General features: G+C 41.0%; 1 protein-coding gene across 6 annotated transcripts in view; it reads right to left on the minus strand.

The window, feature by feature from the left end:
- FREM1 (FRAS1 related extracellular matrix 1) overlaps positions 1–20,762 on the minus strand; it is a 102,210-nt gene that overhangs the window by 22,004 nt on the left and 59,444 nt on the right. Inside the window, exons 23-29 of one of the 6 annotated variants that reach the window (XM_030567431.1) lie at positions 19,379–19,574; positions 18,441–18,705; positions 12,244–12,658; positions 10,833–11,034; positions 10,067–10,211; positions 5,177–5,306; positions 3,294–3,366 (exon numbers count right to left, since the gene is read on the minus strand). In XM_030567431.1, coding sequence (XP_030423291.1) covers positions 3,294–3,366; positions 5,177–5,306; positions 10,067–10,211; positions 10,833–11,034; positions 12,244–12,658; positions 18,441–18,705; positions 19,379–19,574 — 1,426 coding nt within the window. Of the gene's footprint in view, positions 1–3,293; positions 3,367–5,176; positions 5,307–10,066; positions 10,212–10,832; positions 11,035–12,243; positions 12,712–18,440; positions 18,706–19,378; positions 19,575–20,762 lie in introns of those variants that run through there. The other 5 variants (XM_030567436.1, XM_030567437.1, XM_030567432.1 and 2 more) reach the window with 5 other exon arrangements.

Raw genomic sequence — 20,762 nt, forward strand, 5'->3', positions numbered from 1 at the left:
CAGTACAAGAAGTGATGGGTGCTGGCTGGAAAAGAGGGGTAGGATATGCTAAATCAGCATATCCCATAGCCTGCCTCCACTTGCAGACCTCTTATGGAATACCACTCAAACTAAAGGAGCCTCCACCTCTGATAGGAACCCCAGAGGAGGACAACAACAGTAAAGTGACTTGCCCTACCTCAGGGTAAATCAATGTACACTTCCCTGCCCCAAGTTCAGAGCATCTGTTTCCCAGAGTAGCTGGACAATGGAGGGGAGCATATCCCAGTTAAGGGCCCTACATTGTAAATACTCTGCCCACAACCTCTAGATGTTTTAATCTAAAGAATGGTAGCTTGAGTGCATCAACTGATCTTAGGCATTTGATGAGGGAGAGATGGTCTCCTAGGTAGTTAGGACCCAAAGCATTTAGGGTGCGTGCTTGTTTTTTTATACCAGTCTCAATATCCTGTATTGCATCTTTTAATTTAAAATAAAAAGTCTAAGGATGAGGTCTTTGGTTCTGCACTGTTATCTAAAGTAGAAAACATCAACTCTTCTGCCAAAACTGCCACAGAGGGAGTGCCCTTCATGCAATTTTTTATCTGCTCCGACTCTGTTTCTGCTATTCCATCCGTCTCTTCCTGCCTCTGTACTGAATACTCCTGTCAGCCATTGGGAAGAATCAGTGATTTCAGAGGTGTGCTAGGAAAATGAACAAATTCTCCCACTTATCGTGTTTACTGCTTTATGGCCATCGAGCCTCCCTAATCTGTCTCTAAAGACCAGAAGTTACTTGTGCTTCCCCATTATGCCAAAGCTGAAACACTTCCAGCTATTTTTAATTTGATGATTAGTCTTTTAACTGTCACAAATTTTCCTATGTGATAGCCAGGCAAATACTGCAGTCCTATGGCATCTCGGTAGCCAAAACACTGCTTGCATTGCCTTTTTTCACAACAAAAGCTGAGATTCCAACTGAGAGATTCCCCACTGCAGACTCCACATGGCTGGGTTGGAATTCGCTTATCACCTCCCCCTTATCATCTGTTTTTCCAGATGCAGATAAGTGCTTGGACTATTTTCCCCATGAAACAAGTGCTGTTTGTTTGAGATTGCCACAGATGATATTTCTCATTTCTTTTATAACTATGGTGATGTTTTTTAATTGAAATCTTACTCCTGGCACCACTGGCATAATCTCCATGGGCATTTCAAGCTGCTGTCTGAACTCTGTGGGCCACATTTCCAAAAGTCAAGTCCTAGATTATGTCTAAAAAATATGCACAGGCACAGTTAGTGCTGACAATGTGGGCCTGCATCTGCAAAGGAGGTAATTTTGAAAGCAAATGGGTTCTCTTGCCTAGTTATTCTTTGTATGTTAAAAACCAGGTTTTTAAAGGGGCTTTGGAGCTGTGCTTCGGCTCCGCTCCAGCTCCAGGCAAAAACCTGCAGCTCCACCGCTCCAGAGCTGCTCCGTGCTCCAGCTCCAGGCTCTGCTCCAAAGCTCTGTTTATATAGGCACAGCACTGAACTCAGCCCAGGCAAAGGTGGTCTAGGATGACTTTAAGCATCTTTGCACTCTCCCAATCTGAGGCTGCTTCACAGCTTTGGCGCCTATCTAAATTACAGCAGCTTCTCTGGGCTGCCCTACGAGCCGCACCACTGCCTGGAATCCCTACATTAGGGTTTTCTAGGGGGACCTTATGGCTGCCTTCTGCAGTTCCTTGCCAGGGGAATCCTCCCCAACCTGGATCCAGGGCTTTTAGGAGCTCCTTTACACTGCTATGGCCATTTTACCTGGCATAAAAGGGTCAGAGCAAGGATGAGAATCTTAACCGATCTGATAAAGATTCTGGTCACACAGGAATTCTGTGGGAAAGCCAGGAACTGAATCCAGATGTCCTGAAACACATTCTAGTTTCTTAACCACAAGACTATCCTTCTTTTCACTGTCCAGTTAGCCATGCTTCATACCTGAATTGGCACGGAAGTGTAGCTTTTACCATTCTACTATATATGACTCCATTACATTCACTACTGTACTGTTAGCTCAGATTCTGGCTTAACTAGAGAAGGGCCCCAAGCTGCAAAATTCAAATCTGGATCTGGACCCAAACTTCAGACATGTTCATATCTGGGATTTTGGTTTAGCCTCATCTGAAATCTTAATTTCTTATTAACTATACTTTTATGGGGAATAAATCACTGCATATAATTTTATACAATGTTCTCTCAGCAGTAATGCAGTACCATATGAAACCAAATCTACATAGTCTCCCCAGCTACATGAGCAGCTTGATAAAGTCAAGAAGATGCACTTTGTGTTTGGATCTACGGTGAGAAGTTAATTTCCAGTCGTGGTGAAAGTTCAGGACATTTATCATCTTAGTAGGAAAGTGCGCCACAGGGAAGCTGTGTGAAGTGCATCACAAAATTCAAATGCCAAGTCAAAAATGTGTAGATGATAGTAGTCATATAGCAACACTTCTTCCATTTCTGTTATTCATTAAACTACCATCCTGTACTTCTGCAGATAAGCACCTATCTTGTTAAAAAGAGCATAATGAAAATTACATCATCTCACTTCAGAAAATAAATATTGTGTCTGCCATTTGGAATTCTCTTCTAGGAGCTACATTAGAAGCAACTGTAGGGAGTCCCCCCCCCACAATTTAGTATTCAGACACAAATGGTAAAAATGTGAAAGCCCTCAACAAAGCTCCATTATGCTTGGCAGTAATTGCCACATTTGTTGGTGGTCTCAGTAGAGAGGCCAAGAAATGATAGGAGATGGAGACTGAGCAGTTCATTGAGTAGTTTGCATTTAGGGTGGGGAAGATTGCACTCCAATGACCCTGCTTTACTTTTTCAACTGATGAGTTAAAACAGTGGTTCTCAACCACGGGTCCGAGAGCAGGTTTCAGGGGGTCCGCCAAACAGGGCTGACATTAGACTTGCTGAAGCCCAGAGCAGAAATCTGAAGCCCCACTGCCTGGGGCTGAGCCCAGGATCCCGAAGCCCACCACTCAGGGCTGAAGCCAAAGCCTGAGAAACTTAGCTTCGTGGTGCTCCCTGTGGCATGGGGCCCTGGGCAACTGCCCTGCTTGCTACCTCCTAATGCTGGCCCAGGCTTCTGTATGCAAAAAGACAGTTGTGGCACAGATGGGCCATGGAGTTTTTATAGCTTGTTGAGGGAGCCTCAGAAAGGAAAAAGTTGAGAACTGTTGCGTTAAAAGACTTTGCTCTCCAATATAGTACCTTTCACAATTAATTAATCAGTGTAAAATTAAAACTGATATACCACCACGTACCTGGATCAAACTGAATGAGCTTAGAGGGAGTCACAGTAAAATCTTTTCCCAATGTAGCAGACACTTCAATAACCTAAGAAGAAATTAAACAGAAAGTACCATACAATGGAGAAGCTCGATCTTTCCGAATCTTTTTAGCCTATTTAACCAGATCAATGCATTCTAGTGAATGCTGCAACCTTCTATGGATATTCATCACTATACTCTATCTATGAGGTCTCAAAAGCATACACAGTATTGTACAGTACACTGTAACACTTGAATGAGAAAAGAAATAGGAAGAAAAATAAATCTTGCCAGTTTAAACAGGAGAAAAAAACCCAATTCCAACCTCGCCTTTGGGTTTAAAGTCATAATATAAAAGCTTATTGTGCATCTTGTCCTTTCACTTCTCAAATCACTACATAAATAGCACCATTTAGCATTTTTATTCAGCAAAATCTGGGGCCATAGTTATAGGTGGCACCTACAGGCAGATAATAGCTCTCTGAAAGTGTACACTGTACAGTTGGCCTGAGTGATTGGAACTAGGGTTAGCCTAGTCAGAGTAAAAGTATCCTCATAGACTTCCTGCATTACTGTGTTCTCACTGTTTCTGCACTCACCCATGTGTGTGTGTGGGGGGAGAATATCCCATAGTTCTGTGCACTGATATGCTCTGGGATTCTTTCCTGGTCAATTGCAGGAGAATTTGTCTGTCCCTTGAGGGAATTGTGGGAAGGGCATTTGAGGATTATCGGATGTTGAGAGATCTTACCGCCACTCGTATCCTCACTGCAAAGTTGGTGGGTTCCAGCCCAAGATAAAACACTGCTTGGGCTTTAAACCACACCCCTGGCTCTGCAAGCAAGCATGGGTTCAAAGTGCAAATAAGCACATGCTTGAGGGTTGTTCATGTGGATGGTAGGGGGTGTGTGGCAAAAATACGGGGAGGAGAACAGGCTAAGGTACGGATATATCCAAACAGTGCATTGTTACATTACAACATCAGCATTACTCTGTGCCAGTGTCCAGCCCTTCACATCGGGGCCTTGTGCTCCCATTTCTACTGAGAGTAGAAATAGTTTGTGTGCAGGGCTATCCATGGGCACCATTGCCTCGTCAGGGTGGGCATGTACATATACACACAGAAGCATGGTGAATCATGTCTCTCCATGACTTTTCAGAAGAGATAGATTTTGGGAGGCCAATTTCCATCCTATATTCTTACTTTTAGGCTTGATTTATCTGGCCTAGAAGTGCCATATGCTCAGTACCAACCAGAATATGACCCTTAGAGTGTAAACCAGCAGTTCTCAACCTGCGGGCCACATACGGCCCAGTTAGCGCACAGCTGCAGCCCATGAGCATACGGGTCTGGGGTGGGGTGTTAGGCGGGGGACTCTGGTTCTCAACCTGCAGCCCAGGTAACACTTTGTGGGCTACATGTGCAGCTCACAATGATAGATAGGTTGTGAATCACTGGTGTAAACAATCCTATGCATGATAAAGGGAAAAAACAGCCTGAGATACACCATTTTGGATCCAAAATTGCCCCCACTGAAATCAATGGCAAAATTTCCACTGACCTCAGCGAGGATGGGATCAAACTCTATGTTTTCATTTAGAGCTATTTACTGCCATCAGTCTACAGCTCCTAATCTAGCTGTGTTATAAGCTGCTGAACAAAAACATACTATCCAGCCAGAGAAACTGTATTAGCACTCTACTAGCAAGAACAGGGTCTTGACAAACACAGCTTGAACTATATGGCCTTTTTGCTGATATAGCGCACGATTACTTGCGTACCAACCCAATCAAACAGCTCATGTATTTATAAGAAGGAAAGCAACTGCCTCAGACCATTATTTACTTCCAACTCAAACTTTATTTTTTAACCTCACCTTCACTGCAATAAAGGCAGAGTCTATGGAGTGCCCCGATCTGGTGATTTTCAAAGACAACATTCCCACATTCTCACACACCGTGTACTCAGTCTGTTGCATTTCAATCTGAGACCACCTCAGTTCCAGACTGTAGGGGGGAGGAAAGAAAATCTGTGTGAAAAACTCTTTTGCAGTCCACAGGGATCCCTCCTGCTGACTGCTGACTATGGCTTTGGTACAGGTGCCATTTCTCTCTTGCTTGTTGATTCAGTGAATACACACACAGAGTTTCAGTTTTCAAATCAGTGGGTTTGTTTGTGAGATTGTGTTAATTAGAGAGAGGAGAAACAGTTAAATAAATTAAGAATTCCAGCTGAGTCATCACCTACCCACTGAACCAAATGTGAACATCTTCTCAGGGCCACTGAAGTCAGTAGAAGTTTCGTCATGAACTTCAACGGGACCAAGATCTGATCCTAAGAGCCGTTTGGCTAAGCCAGACTCTCTCTCCTGCTTGATTTCAGATAAGGCAATTGTTTCTTCCCTCCATTGAATTTTCTTTTACTGTGACTCTCCAGTATTCTTCCTGCATCATCACCTCTTCCTTCTTACAGCTGTGCCCGGATCCAGCCCCCTTACCCACTCAGCATGCCCCATTCCTCCCACAGGCTACTCTGGCTGCCTTTCCAACCAACCTCCACAAATTGCTGAATTCAAATCTTGTCTAAAATGCCCCATAGAATCTCTTAGGAGGGAATTGGGCTGGACTTGTAAAGTCACAAGCTGGGAATGGTTGTGGAGAAAAACATGGGATGAGCCCTCTTGAAGGGTTGAGCTTAAAGAAGGGGGTAAATGAAGAATCAGAGATGAAATGAGAGAATGCCTCAGGGATGCCACTTATGAATCATTATCTAGAAAGCTTCCAAACTTTTGGATGACCATCTCTAGTCCTACTGGATGTTAAACACACACACACACACACACAGAGCCTTGGGCACTAATGGGAAAACAACCCCCTTCTGAACCAATTTGAAAAGTCTGTAATGTACAGACTGTCTATAATACCAGGTGTAATGTTAGTGTGGGAGCTGCTGGAAATGGTTTCACATCAGAGGCTTAAAGGATAAAAATTGATATTATAAATGTATGCCTTGAAGAAGAGCAATGAGGCCTTTGCATATTTCTGTGGAGCACTGGGACCCTGAGGATGCATTGGTGAGTGCTTTGAAACCCCAATATCAATCATCCATCATTCCTGCACTGACCTCCTCTTTGGCAATGTCTTTACACCGTACTGCATCTGATGTGATTTCCTGAGTATCGTCCTTGTCTCAGGGCTTTTCTACATGAGGAAACTGCCTGGCATAGCCATAGCACAAATACTATTCCAATATAGCTATTCTGAAATAACTCCCCCATGAGAACACTCAGTTCCAAAATAAAGATGATTTTATTCACCTAATTAATCTTGAATAAAATCACTTTTATTTCAGAACTCATTGTCAATACAAGGGAGTTATTTTGGAATAGCTAAATTATACCAGACCAAATATAGCAGAATAGATATTGCTATTCTGGAAACTACGCCAGGAAACTTCCCCAGTGTAAAGAAGGCCCAAGTTACATGCTACGAGTCACATGGTAGGGATCTTTAATTTTTCATATATTGTAAAGCACACTGTATAGCACTAGGAATAAGAGTAGTCACCTCAGCCTATCCACATTTCAGAAAATGTTCAAAGTCTGATCCTGTCGTAATTCAGCATCATTCAAATAAATGTTTGTGCTTTTATTGAAATGATATGCACTTTCAAGTCACCACAGTTTTTTGAGTGTTACACATTCAAACAAACCCAGCTCCACCATTTGAATGCAATGTTAAATTTCGAGTTTTTCATTAAAAAACGAACACTCTGTATCCCGGCCAAACTCTAGTCCAGTTAATTACTATACATTCTACCTCTCTAAAATTCCCCCTGAATTTTCAGTGTGAGAAGCTGTTATTCTTCAGCTTCCTTCCTAAAAAGATGTGTTGCATTGGTACTGACATACAATAGTTCCCAGGTTCCACCCCAGAGTTGGCTGCATCAAAATGGTGGTAAGTGGCCTTTATATACATAGTGAAAAAATGTGTACAATGATTATTCATCTTTGAGCATGTATAGTGCTATAACAAAGTGCCTAGGTTAGCCATACTCATATGAGGTTGACTATAGAGACATCTATTGACATAGTCTGGTACTGCATTAACTTCAACCCCAACTATCCATGCCTTTTCTCACTACTCCATGGTGAAGCAGTGTTCAGATAGTTCTTGTGAAATCAACCACCTCTCTTTTCCCTTCTGTTTTAATTCTACGGGCTCTGGTTTGTAGACACCAAGTGTAGCACATGTAGGATAGTCCTGGCCATCTTTCTTGATCACTTCAAATTAAACAAGTTGGCTGAACACTCGGTTGAATTTTCAGAAATAAAATAGAAACATTTCTAGCCACATAGAATTTTGCTCATTTGCTGAATTAACTAAAAGTGTGAATGTAAACTAAATAAGTTAAATTGCATTAAACCCCTGTATGGACATTCTCATTCAGAATTAAAATGGTCTTGATTCAGGTTAGCTTAATTTACTTCCAAAGTGATACTGTCTCCTTCATTAGTTATTGTTAGAAGAGAACATTTTAGCTGAAATGAGGGAAACAAATGAACTGATTCCCCAGTGTCATATCAACTAATACACATACACACGGGATTCATGGGTTCATCACAGGTTAAGGTGAAACTTCAGTGGGTGCCTGTTAAAATGTTGGGAAGAAGAGGGTCCCTGTATTTTCTCCCCTCAATCTACCCAAGAAAAATATAGCCCATAGAGTTTTTATTACTTGATGTTTTCTATTTGTTGCTTTGGAAAGGCCATTGCTCTCAGTAAAGGCCTAGAGTGACCTCCAGCTGCAAGAGCATGTATGTGAAGCTGACAACCTGGTCCAAGGCAGTATTTGAACTCTAAGTTTATGGGCCTCATTCTCATTTACATTAAGGTCCCTTTATACCTCTCTGAAAGGGCAATGTAAAGGGGAAAATAAGAGTGGGTGCATGCACGCGCATGGTCATGTACTGTGAGAAATGTGGCATTTAACTGAAAACTGTTCCTTTGTATTTCTTCAATCTAAAAGGACATAAGAACATGAGAACATAAGAATGGCCATACTGGGTCAGACCAAAGGTCCATCTAGCCCAGTATCCTGTCTACCGATAGTGGCCAATGCCAGGTCCCCCACAGCGAGAGAACCCAACAGCCAATGATCCAGTGATCTCTCTCCTGCCATCCATCTGCATTCTCTGACAGAGGCTAGGGACACCCTTCCTTACCCATCCTGGCTAATATTCATTAATGGACTTAACCTCCATGAATTTATCCAGTTCTCTTTTAAACCCTGTTATAGTCCTAGCCTTTACAACCTCCTCAGGCAAGGAGTTCCACAAGTTGACTGTGCGCTGTGTGAAGAACTTCCTTTTATTTGTTTTAAACCTGCTTCCCATTAATTTCATTTGGTGGCCCCTAGTTCTTGTATTATGGGAACAAGTAAATAACTTTTCCTTATTTACTTACTCTACATCACTCATGATTTTATATATCTGTATCATGTTCCCCTTTAGTCTCCTCTTTTCCACGATGAAAAGTCCTCACCTCTTTAATCTGTCCCCATATGGGAGCCGTTCCAAACCCCTAATCATTTTAGTTGCCCTTCTCTGAACCTTTCCTAAGGCCAGTATATCTTTTTTGAGATGAGGAGGCCACATCTGTATGCAGTATTCAAGATGTGGACGTACCATGGATTTATACAAGGGCAATAAGATACTCTCCATCTTATTTTCTATCCTCTTTTTAATGATTCCTAACATCCTGTTTGCTTTTTTGACTGCCTCTGCACACTGCATGGATGTCTTCAGAGAACTATCCACGATGACTCCAAGATTTTTTTTCCTGATTAGTTGTAGCTAAATTAGCCCCCATCATATTGTATATATAGTTGGGGTTATTTCTTCCGATATGCATTACTTTACATTTATCCACATTACATTTCAGTTGCCATTTTGTTGCCCAATCACTTAGTTTTGTGAGATCTTTTTTAAGTTCTTCACAGTCTGCTTTGGTTTTAACTATCTTGAGCATTTTAGTGTCATCTGCAAACTTTGCCACCTCACTTTAACCCCTTTCTCCAGATCATTTATGAATAAGTTGAATAAGACTGGTCCTAAGACTGAGCCTTGGGGGACACCAGTTGTTACCCCTCTCCATTCTGAGAATTTACCATTTATTCCTACCCTTTGTTTCCTGTCTTTTAACCAGTTCTTAATCCATGAAAGGACCTTTCCTCTTATCCCATGACAACTTATCCATGAAAGGACCTTCCCTCTTACCCCATGACAACAGCTTCCACATTCTTTTACAGGTTTTAGAGTAGCAGCCGTGTTAGTCTGTATCCGCAAAAAGAACAGGAGTACTTGTAGCACCTTAGAGACTAACAAATTTATTTGAGAATAAGCTTTCATGGGTTACAGCCCACTTCATCGGATGCATAGAATGGAACATCCTATATGCTCCATTCTATGCATCCGATGAAGTGGGCTGTAACCCACAAAAGCTTATGTTCAAATACATTTGTTAGTCTCTAAGATGCCACAAGTACTCCTGTTCTTTTACAGTCATTCATAAGGAATATCTCTTTACTCTTTTTCTCAGTTTTCTGAAAAAAATGCTGCAATATGAACCTGTGAAACTGTATACGCATTTTTTTTCCCTCAGCATCAAAACCACCAATGGCTGATTTGACTTAAGGCAGAAAATGGTCGCAATGCACAAGTCATGCACAATGTATTGAATTGCTTAGAATAGAAAATCTAAGTTACGTTTGGGGGGCAGCAGAGTTTCCGGTGGGATCTGTGACTTGAAACTCTAAGCTGTCTGAATTCACCTCCCAGGATGGATTGACGACATAAAGTATGATTTTGCCATTTAAATCCTTTTGGCTGAATCCTTCCTGGATAAATCCACCTGGGAAAGAGGGGAAACATTAAGATAAATCAAAATCCAGTTAAACAAGAGTTAGCAAAAGCCACATGGTTTGAATTGATTATTAAAGAACTTTTTCTTTATTACCTCTTATAATTCTGCAGCATAATACATAGATCTTCCAGAAAACTACCCGTTCCTCTGCATAGTGCCACTGCAGTGTTTACTACCCCCTTCCTCCCCCGCACCCAATTATATAGTTCCCAGGTAAGATTGCATCAAATGACCTAGGTACAGATTAGCTTCTGTTGTTCACTATTTTACCTGCCATTAAGCTTATAACACGTCTGTGATATATCGGGGCTTTGTCCGTTTTTACACTCATGTTTCAAGCTTCATTTGCAAAAAGCAGTTCTTGAATTGTAGCTACAAAATATGCTACCAAAGTGTTTAAGAATTCATCACTGACTTGTATTTGGGTACTGGTATTGGAACTTTCTTATCATATTCCAGTCTCCCAAAGAAGTCTAGAATTAGAATTCAGTTTGTTCTACCACAGCTGAGTGGTCCTATATTTTGATAGGGTCACAGGGTCTGAAATCTGCCCCAGTATGTCTCAAGATGTTTTAGATTGTCGTATGAAGAGGTTAGAGAACATATTACCTGTTGTTATATTTTCCAGGTAGCCATAACGAGGACCTCGTAAAATCTTAAAAATGACTTGGTCCTCTTCTGTATCGGGGTCATATGCCTTCAAAGACCTGGCAGTAATGTAAATCCCATAATTGCCATTTTTCAGGAGCTCCACATCTGAAGAACAATGGAGGTGAACAATTTTTGGTGCAGTTTTGTCCAAATGGTCCACCTGAATCAAGGTTAGAAATAACAAACGTGCATTTGTTTCACAGAATCAGACTTTCCCCTGCACTCAAAAAAGAAAAGTTGAGTACATAGGTACCACCTGAAATCTGACTCAAGGCTTTGGTAATATCACACACTGACCTGGTCAATACATCCTCCCCAACCTGAGCTACCTTCACATCTCCATCCCTCACCATATGATTTGCCTTCCTGCCATCAAACCTGTGGCTCCTGCATCCCATGATCTTCTCATGAAACTACTTTCCTCATCCCCATCCATCTTCCATGTGAATAGGAATTATGAGGCCCAGAAGCCTCTTTGCTAAATCTGTACTTTGACATTTCTCATGCTTTGCTATATAATGCTGTCTTGGCCACCAGATGCTAAAAGTGCCAGATTATATAAGAACTTAAAGCAGAGGCACCTAGGCCTAATGCTGACACTGTGAGAACCTTTAAAGGTGGGGGAAATCAGAGACCAAAGGAAAGATCACACTATGGAAAGGAGGAACTGGGTCAGGCTAATGGGAGGCAACTGATAGGGATTCAGAATTCATAGCCAGGGAAGGATGGAAATTCAGCTTGGAAGCAAAGGGAGCTAAGCATTGAGATTGGTGAGAACAGAGGACTCCCTAATGGAACAGAATTGAATGAAAGGGTCTGGTTCAGTTCTAGGGTGGGGCTGAAGTTTGAATAGATTCTTGTAAGAGCTGTAAAACATACCTTTGTCACAGAACAGTTATAGACTTCAAGTTGAATATTTTCTCCTGGATGTGGCCCATGACAGATGCTTCAGTAGTCCTAACACCACCCCACCATATCAAGTACAGCTTACTGTGCAATATACCTTTGGGAAAATGTGGGATTTCATCCTCACCACAGCTAGGGTTAACTTTGGGGCTTTAACGCTTGAAGACTGAAAATTCTTATAAACAGTCATCTCAATTAGTGTAACAAAGATTGCATTTTTTTCCTATTCTTATGTCTAATCATTTTTTTAACTCTTGCCACAGGGTATTACTGAAGCAATGAGTTCCATTGGTTAATTATCCTATTAGCCTATCCCTACCAGTTCAATCCTAAATTGCTGAGTCCCTGAAACTGAGCAGCAAGCAAGCACTCACATTATTCCCATTGGAGCCAGTATTTTTATACCTATTAATTAACATTATTCTATTCATCTTTTTTAAACAGGCCTGTTGGCCATACTTACCTGAATGGTGAATGCCACAGGCTCCATTTGCACCTTCCCATCTACGATGAAGCCTTCATTAGTCCTATCTGTTGCAACAAATGTAAATCTGTCAATCTGAGAACCCCCTCCTCCATGTCTATATGCCATGTCCATGTTGTCCACATCTTGCTGAGTGAAATTGTGCTGCAGCAGCACAGCCCCTCGGTAGCACAGATGGCCATATTGAGGGAGCTGTGCCAAGAGGAAAGTAAGGTTCTTTGAGGAAGTGTCTGCATCTGAAAGCTGCAGGACATCAGGAGAAAGGAGTGCCATAGTGCCTTCCACTAATCTTAGCCCCTTGTTCCTAGACACTATGGGCAAAGCTTGATCCACTGTCTCCAGCATGATCTCGAACGTTCCATGTTTAGTCTTCAATCCGTTGCTGATGATAAATCTGGCAAAGAGAGGCAAGGCAGCCTTCAGCATGTGTTCTTGATTCACCATCTACTGAAATGAAATGATAATACACACCTTTACTAAAGGATTTGCCTCACGGTGACTCTGAAACACACATCAAAAACTGGATTTCTGACAGTATCCTGCTTTTCTTTTGAGTCAAACCCAGACCAAATGGGGGATAGTTATATTACTTAGGGTATGTCTACCCTGCAAATTTTCTGTGCATGAACTACACACAATGCTGATGAAAGGTTCTCACTTGCCAACATTTTCATTCAGTTATTTTTGTCATTACCTAACTGGCAAAGGCTTTCCCCTCAGTTAGACAGCTTAACCCTCAAGTGGCTGGATAGCCTGGTGGTATGGCTCTTACCCAGAGGTCCTCAGTTCAAATCCCAGAGGATGGCAATGTGCACTAAGGACTACACTATCTACCTAAGTGGAAAGATTTGCTTTGCAAAGAGCTGTTCCCTGTGGTGATATATTTCCTTTACTCCCACCACACCCCCCAAAATATACTGCACTTTGTGTGCATACGTTATCATGCTCACAAGTATAAATTAACATGGGAAAGTACAACTGATATTTCAGACATAACTATAGGTATATTCTCAGCTAGCCACTTTTTCCTCTCATTACTGGACTGCCATTTTACATAAGCCAAATAAGGAATAGTCAACATTTTGATAATTTGTTTCGCCTTGATCTGGAGATTGAGAGGCGTGTAAACTGAACTCAGAGAAATATTAAAAGGACCAAAAGCTCAGAACTAGGATTGCTGTGGTTCACCTTGTTTAGAAGTGATCTTCATAGGTCATGGAAATGGCTTGCAGTATTATACAGGCTGTCCAACTAAAACCCTTCACTGCCTATGCCAATGCCCGATGATTAGGGGCTGACCAATTTGTAAGCAGGCACTACGCCATCAGACAGATGGGAATGAATATAGGCAGGCCAGAGACTATATAGGAGTTAGAAGTATGTTTACAGAGGGCGAATTCCCAGCAGGAAACATAGAGGCAGCTGTCTGTACTGACCTGAAGTTACTGTGCCAATGGTAAAGGGGATGTACTATTGCTAATTTAGCTGGATCTGATATACCGCTGGAAGAATACCAAATGATAAGTACAAAACACTTTTCGTGGTTGTACAAGACCATTTTTTGGCCTTATAGAGACAGGAAAAGTACAGCTGAGGGGTGAAAATTGTCATAGCCACCTTTTTGGGGTCTCCCTGGAAGGTACCCTGAGAAATCTCTGAAACCAATATTTAATAAAAAAGATTTAGGAAGAACAGTTCATGTGTATGAAAAATTAGTCTAGAATCTTCTACAGGACACTGGACAGGTTCTGTGACCATCTTAGATATATAAATAAGGCTAAAAATTACAATGCAGATGTAACTTGATCTGGCAGATAATGAAGCAGGCTGTGTCCAAGAAGTAGTTATTGCGACACTTTCCTATTTCTACACTTCAGTTTTTTGTTTATTTCAGGTTTACTGCTTCTCTGTTTTTCCCCTAGGAATGAAAAGCAGCCAACATTCTCATGACTCTGATGAAATTTGGGGGACAACTCTCAGGTTTAGTTAGGAGGACATGTCGCATGGTTTGATTTTACCATTACCAAGGTTTTATGCTTTCTGAAGTTCCATGGCAATAGAGTTGGCTGCAGAACCTGCCATCTGTCATGGCATTTAAAAGATAAAAATGGAATCATAAATAGAGCCAGCTCATTACAAAATCGAGCCAGCGTGTCAAAATGGAGGATATTAGCATGTTCTTTTAGCATTCTGCTGCCAGCATCTGATGTCAGGTTGCTAATCATTTGAAGTCATCTGTCCAAACAAGCATTGCCAAATCTTTCTTCCAGGCCAGAAGCACCAAACAATACAGAGAAATTTATTATAGAAGAAATTACTTTAGCGGAAGGTAAAAATCTGATCATTTAACCCACAACACTGCCCCCGCTCCATATAATTAATGTTACCATTCCTTGTTTTTTAAAAATCTACTGCAGTATTTATATCCCTATACACAACCAAATTCTTTGCCAAATTATAACAGAAAGGAACGTAAATTACAGTGATTCAAACTGGCATATTTATTTTTTAAAAAAAACTGCCCACAATCTTACTTCTATTAAACCAAACATTCTAATTCTAATTTGGTTCTACTCCACTGGTCCAGACAGAAAACTTAGAGCTTGTCTACATGCAGAGTTGCCAAGGAAGTTAACAAATGCTTGGTATTCTCTGTTATGGAAATAGGTGATCATGAAAACAGCTCTTACAGCTAGAGCTGATTGAGAATCAGAATTTCCACCTTATACGAAATTCAAACATTTCAAGGTTTGATTTTGTTTCAAATTGGGACAAAAGGTCAAAATATCATTTGACCTTTCATTTGTAGAATGAAAAGTTCAGATAATTTTCATTCAGAAATTTCTAAACATTTCATTTCAGCTTGGTTCAATGTTGAATTGTGTCTCCACAGAGCCAGATAGTTTGGTTTGTAGTTTGGTTGCCTCATGGCCTCATTTTCTTCTTTGGGCCAGGCTTCCTGGCTGGACTACATCACCCAGGATATACTGCAATCATAAAAGTCCCACAAGGCATTATAGCAGTTTAGTCATACAAGGGAATCATGGGTGATGAAGCCCAACCTGAGAGCACCAGCCCACACAGGAGAATGGGGACATGAAAGCATCTAACCTACAACTCCCATGAGGCTCAGGCAAATTAATATAGACTGACCCAAAACTAAATGTTTCTGCTTGGTTCAACAAACTGAAATATTTTGATTTGGGTAACCCAAAGTGAAATACTTAATTTGATTTTCCCCAAGGGAAAATAAACAAATGTTGGCAAAATTGAAAATTTCCTGTGGAAAATGTGGATATTGCAGAAATCCCATTTTCTGTAAAACACAAAAAAACAAATCCAAACATTTTGATGGACAATTCTCAGCCAGCTCTACTCAAAGCTTATCGATATTTCTTGCGGAACATTATCTGCATTTTAATCAGTCTAACACTCCCATCCCCAAAAGGCTGTGTGCAATAGTGAATCTCTGTCTAGTTGCACCCTTCTTTTCTATGGCCCATTGAGGTAAATTATGACCACCATCCGGAACTCTGTTCATCCAGACACTTTGCCTTCAGAGAGTACCAATCTCTGCTGGCTTGTGAGGCTGGTTCAGGACCTGAACCTAGACTCTTCATGTGACAATCAAATGCACTGTCACTAGACTGCCAAGCTGGCTCTGAAGGTGACAAACTTTTGTGTGCAAATTCTGTTGTATTTATTTATTTATTTCCTTGTCTTGTGGAACTAGAATAGATTAATGATCATTAGCATGTGAAAGAATCACTATAGAATACAAAAAGCCTGTGGTAGAATTAATGTCACTTACTGAAGATTAAAAAAAAGTCTATTGCATTGAAATAAGAAGCAGAGCACAAAAGGGGAAGGCACAATCTTTATGTATCAGGGAATGTATTACTGATGGTCACGTACGCTACTCTTCCACTGTATAACACTGTTCACAACAAGAAGGTTAAGGCAGAAGTTAGTTAAATGGTTAAACTGCATGACACAGTCACTCACTCTGTTCCAAAGAATGGCTGGAGCAAGAGGCATGAAAGAACCATCTAAGTCTAGATCAAGAAATCTGAACCCAAATTCTCAGTGTGGACAATGATTTGGTGGGAGCACTGACTCTAGGATGAAAGAAATTGGGTGTGATGCCAGGAGATTGAGCACTTTATCTAAAAGTGATACAATTAGAGCTGCCATCCTAAAAAATAATATAGTAATGATCTAGATCCTCAGCTGTAGCTCTACTGAAATCAGTGGAGTTATGCTACCAGCTGAGGACCTGGGCAACTGAGGAATTTTATAAGAGAGGCGCACTAAGAGAATTGCATATTAGGCCAAGTGAGGCCTCCTTGTTTCTTAGGACAAGAGTACTAAGAAGGAATAAATGATGTATGCTGTTGCCGTGTAAATCAGCTAAATGTTTGATATAAGTCCTGAGAGATTTTGGGGTGGTGTACCAAAAGGGAGGTGTTGGAATATAGAAGACAGACAATGGAAAATTTACATTTTGATAAGTTTGATCTTACCCACCCAGGATATTATTACGTTGGTCCCTGGAAGCAAATCATCCTAATTTTGGCAAAAATTCCGGAGGGACATTACACTATATGAGGCTTCAAACTGATGTATTAAGCAGGCACCAAGGTATTTAAATTAGTTCATGACTACTCAGAAAAGAGAACTTTGTCAGAGTATGTAATTTGGCTACCTTATTAGTATATTTATTATAGCTGGTTTTGTAACCAGAGAGATAATCAAGATATGTTTATAACTCAGGCAGAGAGATATTATGGATTGAATCACCTATCTTAAAACCATAGATAAACAGCTGATGGATAGCCCAAGCTGAAGGTTCCCATCTAGAATAAACAAAAGAATGCGGGAACCAATGGGAAACCTTATAGAAAACATGGGTCAGCATGCAACCTTCAGAAAATATGAACCATTAGAAAACTTTAGTTGAGGGAGATAAATGTAATGAATACGATGCTCTAAACTTTCTATTTTAGGGATTTTTATAGCACCTGCCTTCTCTAGGGCAAATCTGCTACACACAGAGAGGGGACAGGATTGCAGAGGCTGGGTGGGAGGGGTGGGGGATACCCTTTGTGTAAAGCTCAGCTTCCTGGCAGTTCCCAGTTTGCCCGTGACGGCGGTGGGGGAAAGGAGAAGGGATTGCCAGAGATGAAGGCTCCACTTTAATTCAGATTCTTGTATCTTTGACACTACGCAACTCCTACTACCATGTGTCCTCTACAGGGGAGACAATGTGGGATGTATGAAAGGCGATTCTTTCACCTCACACAGTTCCCCAGCAATCAAGCCAGCCATTTAGTGTAGTGCTTTGCTAAAAATTTGCCCTTTAAATAAAACTTTCACTCAACACAGTCAAAAGACTTTTTCTCTTCCAAGTGAAATTGGAAGACCTGGGAATTCCATGGGTCTTAGTAAACTGTATGACACTGAACAACATGCATGTGCTTTCAGCTGCTGCTTACTGTTCACATCTGGTCTGGGTATAGTAAGGATGGATTTCCAATCCACACTACAGCACTTCGAAAATTAACAAAGATCTCAATACCTCAATATAAAAGGGATACAGTCTGCATCACCTGCAGTCCTGGGGATTTTTGCCCTTATTAGTGATAAAAGATTGTACTGGTGCAGATGGAGTGTGGTGTGGAAAATAGAAAGAGAAATTAAATAATTAATCTATTTTTTCAGGAGGGAATATAAAGAACCTATAGTTGAAAAAACACATGGTTCTGAAGAATTTCAGGTATTACAAGAAATGTGCATCCCAGCCCTGTCTCTTCTTACAGAAGAACATAATTCCAGTGGTACAATTAACAAGGAAAGTTTTATAGTTTAAGGTGAAATTCCACAAGGGACGTTACTGAGGCTCACTCTCCTGACGTAGTTGTTATCAGCCATGTATATCTGCATGTTATAACAATGTTTGAACCATTATAGGCAGATTAATATAGCCCATGCTCTTATTTCATGGTTTTAAAGGATGAGTAGTGATCACATAGTGTTAGTCAAGGTTAAGTCCAAGATGGAGGTAATACATCTTGTCATATAAACATTGGCTAACTACCAGCACCATCACTACCACCTTTCCATAAGTTTTGTTATTAGTCAAAGTAACAAAAAAGAAGGAATTCTTCAGAGCTTACCTGAACAGATCTCGAGGAGCAGCTGCCTTGCTACTGTGGACATAGCAGACTGCTTGACCTGCTACATCCATTTGGCTGAAACTTGTAATAGGGACTCCAGGATAGCTGGCATACTCTATCTGTCCATACTGAGGTGGCGAGATTATCACATAGAGGAGCTCTTCTGGTTTCTCAGTTCCATCATTTGCAAGGAGAACATCAGTTGTCAAGAAACCTCTGTCCCCCTTAGATACAGTAAGTGGCCTTACGAAAACAGCAATGTTCCCTGCAAGATACATTATACCCAGTTAAAAGTGTCATACTGACATCTGTATTTCTCTCTTACCTATTGTTTCTACCTAGTGTAGGTAGATGAATTCATGGTTTTAAACAGTGATTGTGTAATGTCGCATTCATCAAGAATAAATCCACAATAAAGGTAACATATTTTGTAATACAAATCCAATGATAGAAGTAAGGCCTCATAGTTATAGCACTAAATTGAGAGTCAGGAGTCCTGAACCATACCATCCTCCCAGCTTTGCTGTTCTTATTACGTGCTTTGAAGAAATTGCTTACCATTTTTCTGTGTCTTGGTTTACCCATGTACAAAATGAGTATAATACCCACTTTACCAAGATATTGTCAGCCCAGTTTAGTCTATATTTAAAGCACTTTGAGGTCCTATGAGGTGAAGGATAAAATATTAACTGAGTGTACAACCTTTTGAAATCTTAGGAAGCCTTCTTCAAAAATAATTTTAAAAGACCCAATCCCACAATGAATTCCATTCAGGCAGTTGCTACTGCAGGCTTGGAGCCCCACTGAAGACAATTGGACCCTGCCCATTAAAGGGTTAAGGTCTAAGAGTGGATCATAAATGATAATAAAAAAAAATTTCTGATTGTCATGGTATAAGAATTAGTCATGGTAGAATGCAAAATTACCCACATCTTTACCTTTTTCCATATCCTTAATAGTTATGTAGAAGTCCAGTGCTGGGGATTTGTTGTCCCCATCCCACAGATGAAATGTGAAGCTGTCTTGGTTCCTGGACCCCATAGCACCTGTATGCACATATCTCACAAGGTTCATATCTATTTCCTCCTGGGTGCACTTCATTGCAGTTTGGAGCATCACCCAATCCCTACCTACCTAGAAAGAATAAAAATCTGTCAGCAACCAGACAGTATTCCATAAGTTTTCCCAAGTTAATTTTGCTCAGTTAGTAGATATTGCTCAGTTATTTACACCCTTGCCAGTGATAGCCTACCTGTATTCCCATTTCACACTTTGGACCTCCTTCCTAATAGGAGGTTTCAGGGTCAGTAGCTGGCAGGAGCTTTGTAGCCAAGCAGCCAGAAGAGCTGGGGGAAAAGCAGATGCTAAGAACCAAACAGATCTCACTGCTCGGAAGTGTTTCCTCATATTCAGCCTACATTTTCCATTTCATGCCATTACTCCTAGTTCTGCTCAGGCCCAAAGCCAGCCAGGCATAAGTGAGGAGCCTATGAGGAGTTAGAGGGAGGCAGGGAGAATTAGGGAGCCATAGAGTCCTTCCCTGGAAAAATTTGAAATGTCAGGTATAATATCCTGCTTTGCAGAAGGTTTCAAGGTCTTTAACAACAAATACGCTAGAGCAGCCAAAATCTGAATATGTGGTATTGAGCAGGAGTTGTGTCCCAGCATAACATGCTGCTGCTGGACCAAATAACGTTAAAATACCAATAAGCACAACACACCAGAACCACGGGCTTCAGACACACTCATATATTTCTTGCTAGACACGCACACAAACCTAAATAAAATATTAGAAGAAGCCAGAATCTACCTAGCAACTTATTCCCCTCCCTGATGTATAGGGCACTAGGCTCCCATTTCTAACACCGTCATTCGGAACCAAGCCCCACTTGTTTCACAGAATCATGCTACCTGGAATACAATAGCCAATTTTCTACATAACAAATAACAAAGAAAAGGGTAGTATGTCTGCCTTGCTTTTTGTTCTGATTGCTCATCTTCGGTCAATACTTTTCTTTCCTCCTGTTTCTATTCCTATTTTTTCAGTGTCTCTTTCTCTCTCATTAACACTTATTTTATGACCTTCCCTTTCTCTATCTATTTCTTCCTCTCTCACTGATAGTTTCTCTCCTGCACCACTGGGGAGTATCTCATCTGTGGGGTCTCCTTCCACTCTCTTCCTGGTCCCTAAAATATCTCCCATCTTCTGTCCTTGGGGTTGGTCTTTCCCCCCATTTGGTCTCTCTCTTCTCTCTCCTCTTCCTCCCACTGGGTTTCTTCCCCTCTAGGATCTCCACCACCATCCCATGAAGATCCTGCCAT

This window comes from Gopherus evgoodei, chromosome 6, assembly GCF_007399415.2.
Source record: "Gopherus evgoodei ecotype Sinaloan lineage chromosome 6, rGopEvg1_v1.p, whole genome shotgun sequence".
NCBI lineage: Eukaryota > Metazoa > Chordata > Testudines > Testudinidae > Gopherus > Gopherus evgoodei.